We start from the raw sequence: 8426 nt of genomic DNA on the forward strand, positions 1-8426 counted from the left end.
GAAATGCATTAATGAATACAAATATTTCTGTAAATGTGTGCAGGCTTAACAAAGGGTTTTAATTAACCACTGATGAAGGCCCCATAGGCCGAAACGCGTTTGGTATGTGGTTACAGTTATGAACCTCAGGATATGCCATTGTGCTATTTTAATGCTTTTAAATAATTTTAAATTTTACATAGCACTTCTAATAAATTATACTTTCAGTATTTATACATAGACATATATATTTTCTTTCTACCCAACCTTGGGTACCCAGCTTTTATTTTTAGGTTGGGTTTTACTCCCCTCCTTTTTTTCTTCCACTACATTTATTTGCGTTTAGCCATAGGCCATTACAAACATATCAAGGATACCACAAATACATAATAAAATATTAGATTAATAACATACTGGATTAATAATAAATATACATAAGAAAACTTTGCTAAAACGATGCATACAAAACAACAAAATAATAGCTAAAATTGTGGTGGTGTCCCAATCGGTCAATGGGACCTAGTGACCATTACAATCAACTTGAAGGATCTGCTCCCTTAGCAGCCATGTTGGCCCTTATTTTCTTTGCTGCCAGAGCATACAGGGCAGTCCTATAAGAGACAAACCCATTTGTATCTTTTAACAAAAATACTAGTTCCTCGGCTCTAGGACAGGTGTTTAGGCCAGAAACCAACCCGGCAAGAAATTTAGCCCTGGGTTCCACATACAGAGGGCATTCAAATAAGTAGTGGTATAAATCCTCTAGAGCAGATGTTCCACAGATGCAAAAATGTTGGTCTTTTGGAATTCGGCAATAACGCCCGGACAGTACAGCTGTTGGCATTGTTTGAAACCGCAGGGACGTAAACGCTGCTCTAAGCTTGGGGTTTGGTATATTGACTGGTCGGCCTCTGCATGAGACGGGATGCTGGCCTAGATGGACCCCCACTGGCCTGATCCAACAGGGCTCCTCTTAGGTTCTTATGAAGGTCTCGGCCCCTCGGCCCTGTTGTTGGCCCTCCAGAGGAACTACTCGGTCGCTGTATGAGACGGGATGCTGGCCTAGATGGACCCTCACTGGTCTGATCCAACAGGGCCCCTCTTATGTTATTATGAACTGCAGTAGAACAGAATAGCTCAAGAGGATGCTTTTATGGGGGGAATAGGATTGTAGTGTATTGCAACGTTAACTGTATGTATCATCTCACTTTTACTGTATTGTCTTCTGCCTTTGCAATCGACTTTCTGCATTATGATACGTCATGCCTTAGATTTTTTTTTTCATTTATTTGCATTGCTTTCTTATTCTAGTCCTTTTGCATTATTATTGAGTGTCTCATGCTGTCTAATTGTATTAAATTTAGAAATGACTAACTAGCGCAGAGACATGGTGGAAAGCATGCCAGCTCACGAGGGACGTGCCAAGGGGTGTCAGTTACACCAGGAGTCTTCCAAGTGTATGTTCTCAGTGTAAAGGTGAAAGGGAGGAGTTGGTGTAGAAAGGCTAGACATGAATCCCGTCACAGACTTGCATACACCTATAGGGTTGCCAACCTTCAGGTACTAGCTGGAGATCTCCTGCTATTACAACTGATCTCCAGCTGATAGAGATCAGTTCCCCTGGAGAAAATGGCCGCTTTGGCAATTGGACTCTATGGCATTGAAGTCCCTCCCCTCCCCAAACCCTGCCCTCCTCAGGCTCCGCCCCAAAAATCTCCTGCCGGTGGTGAAGAGGGACCTGGCAATCCTATATACCTACCCTGAGGACGTCACAACAGCATCACCATTTAAATTACTACCACAAAAGCAAATTCATCATTTTAAAAAATAGCAGTAAATTAACGAAGCTGCACACTTTGGGTTGGAAAAAGTCTTCTTTGCAGAGGGTGCTAGGCGCAGCACCTAGAATAGAAGCTGGAGTTTCTTCCAATTCCACATTTTCCTCCCCTGTCTCTTTTTCCCAGTAACGGCTTCTGCAGACATTGTCCAGCGATGGAGATTGGGATGCCAGGTCAGAGGAGTCCTGGTGGCCCAAAGGCTCCAGCAAAGAGAAGGAATCCCCAGAGAAGGAAGGGCGCTTCTCGATTAGTAGACAAGTGGCTCCCACTTCCACCTGTCAAGTAAAAAGAAGACAACCTTTTGAAATAATGGTTATTCACATGTTTAAAACCTTTCAATGCCCCCTCTTAACCCAGCTTAGAGTCCTCCAAGGCAGCAAACAATCAAAAACATTAAAGCAAACTTTTGAAATACATAGCATAAAAACAATGAAAAACAAGTTAAACATAATGTATACACAGTTAGAACACATACACAGGAAGGAGGGCTTGTGAGCCAATTGCCAGGGCGGGGGTGGGGGGAGATGCATAGAATCATAGAGTTGGAAGGGACCACCAGGGTCATCTAGTCCAACCCCCTGCACAAGGCAGGAAATTCACAACTACCTCCCCCCACACCCCCAGTGACCGCTACTCCATCTTCACTAACTGGTGGAAGACAGTGACAGAAGGGGATAGACAGAGCTGCCTGGGGAAGGAATTCCATAATTTTGGGGCCACAACTGAGAGAAGGCCCTTTCTCAGGTTGCCACGCATCTAGCCTCAGATAGCAGGGGCACCATGAAGATGACTGCAGGTGTCAGGTAGGTTCAATTTATTTATTTGATTTATGTCCCGTCTCTCCCCGGGCTTGGGCCGGCTCGCAACATATTATACAATTGAAAACATACAGATTCGAGTTAAAATAATTCAATATCCTAGAATTCTAATGGTGCCCTTAAACGGTCCAGTGGCGAATGGGGATCAGGGTTAGGGTAGGCAAAACTAATATAACTAGGAAGGCAGAGTAGGAGAAGTATATCAACAGAAGTAGAGTGTCCAGATCACGCGAAGTGATGATGTCGCTTTACTCTGCTCTGGTTAGACCTCACCTAGAGTACTATGTTCAGTTTTGGGCACCTCAATTTAAGAAAGATGTAGACAAGCTGGAACCTGTCCAGAGGAGGGCAACAAAGATGGGGAGGGGTCTGGAGACCAAGTCCTGTGAGGAAATGTTGCAGGAGCTGGGTGTGTTTAGCCTGAAGAGGAGAAGGCTGAGAGGGGATATGAGAACCATCTTCAAGTACTTGAAGGGCTGTCACATAGAACACATAAAGCTGCCTTCTACTGAACCAGACCCTCGGTCCATCAAAGTCAGTATTATCTGCTCAGACTGGCAGCGGCTCTCCAGGGTCTCAGGCAGGGGTCTTTCACATCACCTACCTGCCTAGTCCCTTTAACTGGAGATGCCACTTGGGGTCGAACCTGGGACCTTCTGCATGCCAAGCAGATGCTCTACCACTGAGCCACAGCCCCTCCCCATTCCTTGCTGTGGACATTTAGTGGCTAGCAAGGGCCCCATTGCAGTCCCTTCCTGCACATATTCAGCAGGATGCACCAGCAGGAACATAAACCCTGAGCCATGCTCCAGCCTAGCCCTCTGGGCCTCTTGTTCTTCCCAACTTCTTCATGCCTCTTTTGTAGTGCCCTAATTAACTTAGTTTATAGAGAAAACATATATGCTGTTACATATACATAACTGGGATTCAGGATTGTTTGTCAACACTGACCTATCCTGTTCCATAGGTCCTTATTTGCTAAAAACCCTGCTCCTTTTAGTCCCTGACTCTCCTGTGCGCCTGACAAAATCTGGGTGCCGAGTTGTTTTTTGTTGCCCCAGAAGGTCGGACCAGAACCAATGGGTGGAAATTAAATCAAAAGAGTTTCCATCTAGACATTAGGAGGAACTTTCTAACAGAGCGGTTCCTCCGTGGAACAGGCTTCCTCGGGAGGTGGTGAGCTCTCCTTCTTAGCAGAGGCTAGATGGCCATCTGTCAGCAATGCTGATTCTATGACCTTAGGCGGATGATGAGAGGGAGGGCATCTTGGCCAACTTCTGAGCATGGAGTAGGGATCACTGGGGGTGTGTTTGTGGGGGGGAGGTAGTTGTGAATTTCCTGCATTGTGCAGGGGGTTGGACTAGATGACCCTGGTGGTCTCTTCCAACTCTATGATTCTATGAAAGAAAAGGAACTGGAGGAGAGGGGAAAGGGGAGGGGGAGGCCAGCTAAGGTGGAAATCCGTCACTGCCCTCAACCATAGGCCTGGCAGAAGATCTCTGTCTTGTAGGCCCTGCAGAATTGCATGAGACCCCGCAGGCCCTTGGTCTCTCTAGAAGAGAGTTCCACCAGGCTGGGGCCAAAGCTGAAAAGGCTCTGGCTCTGATTGAGGACAGCTGGATACTCTTTGGGCTGGGGACTGTTAGAAATAAAACCCTCTTATTCTCTTAATGTTATAATTACCTAAGAATAAAGTCCAGACGCAGGGAGAGATCTGTTCAAAACGTTTATCGATCGAGGTTCCAGCGGGACCCAAGCGAGGAGCGGCACGGGGCTCCGAGCCGTTCTCAGCACATACCGATGTAGGAGGGGAATCTCCATGTTGAAATTCCCTGGGGGTACAGGGCTCTTTCCCTGAACCCTAACGAGGTCTGCGAGTCCTGGGCACCCCACCGGATAGGGAACTCAATCCATTCGCCTCCCGCCAGACCGAACTATCCCTGAACAAGGGGTGCCTGCTGTGGGGGAGCCGCGTCGTGATTCCGGCCAAACTACGCATGAAAGTTCTGGAGGCTCTACACGTTAGCCACCCAGGGCATGAAGGCCCTGGCAAGAAGCTATGTGTGGTACCCGGGCATTGACGGTGCTGTCGAGGATGGGTGAGCCGTTGCCAACCCTGCCAGGAGTCACGCCCGGAGATGCCACGGGCCTCGACCCAGCGCCGGGAGTCTACCCACACGCCCTGGTCCCGCATCCACATAGACTTGCCGGAAGCAGCCACGGTTCCAGCGCTGCTGCCGACCCCCGTCGCCAGAGAGCCGGAACAGCCGGAGCGCCCGGAGCCACCGTTGCCGCTGCCTGCGACGGATAACACCGACGACCCAGCAACCGAGGGTGAGATTGATCCGGCGCCAATGGACCGTCCAACGGCTCCCGTCCTGGCGCCGCGCCGTTCCCAGCGGAACCGCTCGTGGCCGAGCTACCTCCAAGACTTTGTGTGCTCCTAGCGCACTGCTAGGATCGCTTGGACTTAGGGGAGAGGGGTGTTGTGTATGTATTTAGTAGGGTAGTAAGCGAGGGGAGACTTAGGAGCTTGCGGTCCGCAAGAAGGATCCTAAACCCTGCTCGCCCCATTGGCTAAGCAAACGGATCCTATTGGCCCTAAGCCAGCATGTCCCATTGGTCACCGAGAGGGTATTCCCCCCCATCACGGATCGGGGGGAGAGTGGCCGCAAGCGGCCAGGGGGGCATATAAGCAGGGCACGTTCAGTGTGTAAGTTAGTTCTGTGCTGAAATCAAATAAAGCTGTGTTGTTGAACTCCGACTCTGATCTCGTGAATCCTTCCCACGCGGACGTAACACCCAGCAAGGGGCTTTCAAGGCAAGTGAGAAGCAGAGGTGGTTTGCCATCACCTTCCTCTGCAGAGTCTTCCTTGGTGGTCTCCCTTCCAAGTACCAACCATGCTTAGCTTGCAAGATCTGATGAAGTCGGGCTATACCATGCTGCCTTCCCTTCCCTGACAGCCCCCTTACCTGATTTGAAACTGCATCTCTTGGTTTTGCATCTTCTTTCTGCAAATGGCAAAAGAGAAATAGTTAGAAGGGAGCCATTCATTCGCAGCCTGGAGATCAGTTGTAATTCTGTGAGATCTCCAGCTACCACCTGGAGACTGGCAACCCTACCCTAGTGTAGCTGTGGGTCTTCCTACTTCAGTATAGACCTTGGGAGTAGGGTTGTCAACCTCCTGGTACTAGCTGGAGATCTACTGCTATTACAACTGATCTCCAGCTGAAAGAGATCCGTTCCCCTGGAGAAAATGGCCACTTTGGCAATTGGACTCTATGGCATTGAAGTCCTTCCCCAAACGCCGCTCTCCTTAGGCTCCGCCCCAAAAACCTCCCGCCAGTGGCGAAGAGGGACCTAGCAACCCTACTTGGGAGCGAGGGGTCCCAGGTGTTACCTTTTACAAAAGCACAGTTGTAGGTGCTGGAGTCTTCCAGGGAGAGAAGGTGGATGAAGGTTGTCTCTGGCGCCTTGGTGAAGTTTACGACCTTGAACTTCTCAAAGGGTGGGATCAGAACTTCCTCCTCGCCGGGGAAGAAGGAGAAGTTCTTGATGTTGACACCGAAGCACGTCTCAATGGTGAAGAAGGTGTCCTTCCCGAACTGCAGAGCGCTCTCGTTCTTCAGCGAGGAGGAAGTGAACTGTCCAAAGCGGACCTCCTTCAGGCGTTGCGAGGCAAAGCGGACTCCCCTGACCCCGCGGTACACTTTGTTGCACCTGGGCCTGGCGTCGGCCTCCAGACCACGCATGGCCCTGGTCAGGAGGAAGTGGAAGGCCTTGAAGGGGAAGTGCTGGAGGTAATAGTCTCTGGTGCGCCCGGCTTCCCTGACGGCAGCGTTGAAATCCCGGTGGAAGCGCCCTTGGATGGTGTAGGCCATGAGTGCGATGCCGTACTCCGGCGTGAGGCCGCCGGGGGGCAAGAGGGAGGCTTTCCTCTCGTGCCACTTGGAGGCCGCCTCTTTCCAGGCCTCGGCGTAGACCCGGTTGTTGGCGAACTCCGTGCGGTTCAGCTCCTCCAGCTCGGCCGCCATCATTTCCATGCAGCCCTTGTACTGGTCATCGAAGGAAGCGAGGGCCATGTCGAGTGGCGACTCTTTGACAGGGAAGAGGTCTCTCCTTTGGAGGGGCAAGCTGGAGGTCTGCAACAGAGAGGAGCACACGGGGTACCCGGCTGCGGGGAGGACCTCCGCAAGAGAGGCGGCGGTTGCATCATCATACCACCCTAGGGTTGCCAACCTCCAGCTGGCGAGCTCCTGCTATTACAACTGAACTCCAGCCGATTATGGTTGCCAGGTCCCTCTTCGCCACCAACGGGAGGTTTTTGGAGTGGAGCCTGAGGAGGGCGAGGTTTGGGGAAGGACTTCAATGCCATAGAGTCCAATTGCCAAAGCGGCCATTTTTCTCCAGGGGAACTGATCTCTATCAGCTGGAAATCAGTGGTAATAGCAGGAGATCTCTAACTAGTACCTGGGGTTGGCAATCCTACAGCCGATAGAGATGAGTTCAATTCCCCACTCCTCCACATGAGTGACGGACTCTAATCTGGAGAACTGGGTCCGATTCCCCACTCTTCCAAATGAAGCCAGCTGGGTGACCTTGGGCCAGTCACAGTTCTCTCTGCACTCAGCCCCACCTACCTCACAAGGTGCCTGTTGTGGGGAGAGGAAGGGATTGTGTTTGTAAGCCGCTTTGAGACTCCTTAAAGGTAGAGAAAAGCGGGGTATAAAACCAACTCTTCTTCCTCTTCTAACAGTCCAAAGGAAACACAAGAAGAGCTCTGCTGGATCCTACAAAGCATTATATTTTCAAGCGTGGCCAGTCAGAGGTTTCTGGGGAGCCCACAAGCAAGGTGTGATGTGGATTGCCCTTGTCCCCTGTTTACTCGGCAGCAGCTGGTATCCAAAAGTACACTACCTCTGAACATGGAGGTTCTGTTCAGCCTGACCTAACAGCCCCTGAGAGACCTGGCTCCCATGAGAGATGTCTGAACCAAGTCTGAGGATCCAGGAGAGTTTCTCAACACTCTGGTCTTGCTTCCCCTGGTGAAAACTCCCCCTCATTGGTTTCCCCAGTCATGTAAATATGGGCTTGAGGTAATTTCAGATTTCAGGATCAAGTGGGGTTGCCAGCTCTGAGCTGGGAAATACCTGGGGATCTGGGGGAGTAGAGCCTGAGGAAGGTGGGGTTTGGAGAGGGGAGGGACTTCAATGCCATAGAGTCCACTTTCCAAAGCGGACGTTTTCTCCTGGTGAACTGATCTCTATCACCTGGAGGTCAGCTGTAATTACGGGAGAACTCCAGGCGCTACCTGGAGATTGGCAACCCTGGCCAATCAAGCCATTTTCTCCCCCTCCTCCCCACAGGCCCTTCATACCACATGGTCTCCTGAGAATATTCCCATCAGATAAAGAACCAGGATTGTCTGGAGAGGCGGCATCTTCATGTCCACTCCTGAGAAAAAGCCAAACCAGCCCTGCTTATTTCCATGTTGCTTGGTCACATCTCAGATTCTATGATCCTGGCATGGGGGTGAGGTAGCCTACAATATTCATGGGGGGAGGCTGCAACTCAAGGTCAGCCCAGTTTTGCACCGTATCAAAAAGGAGACAAGAAATCCCCTTTTCTCCAAATCCAAATTATACAACTAAGCATGAATATTACCCATTTAGATGGTCAGTTCCGGCTGCAACATTTCCTCGCTGCTTATAAAATACATATCTAGGCAAAGACCAGGGGGAAGCATTGGCATTGCTGGAGGGTGTGTGTGTGTGACAGGAGTAACAACCC

The 8426-nt window shown here is 50.3% G+C and overlaps 1 protein-coding gene across 1 annotated transcript; it reads right to left on the reverse strand.

Moving 5' to 3' along the window:
• Positions 1 to 1991: 1991 nt before the first annotated feature.
• LOC130485447 (erythroblast NAD(P)(+)--arginine ADP-ribosyltransferase-like) lies at positions 1992 to 8082 on the reverse strand. The gene is made up of 3 exons (XM_056858647.1): positions 8014 to 8082; positions 6037 to 6778; positions 1992 to 2092 (listed from the first exon to the last, which is right to left on the reverse strand). Exons 1-3 carry the CDS (start codon positions 8080 to 8082, stop codon positions 1992 to 1994), a joined length of 912 nt encoding a protein of 303 aa, XP_056714625.1.
• Between the last annotated feature and the right edge of the window lie 344 nt (positions 8083 to 8426).

Source organism: Euleptes europaea, chromosome 12, assembly GCF_029931775.1.
Source record: "Euleptes europaea isolate rEulEur1 chromosome 12, rEulEur1.hap1, whole genome shotgun sequence".
Lineage (NCBI taxonomy): Eukaryota > Metazoa > Chordata > Lepidosauria > Squamata > Sphaerodactylidae > Euleptes > Euleptes europaea.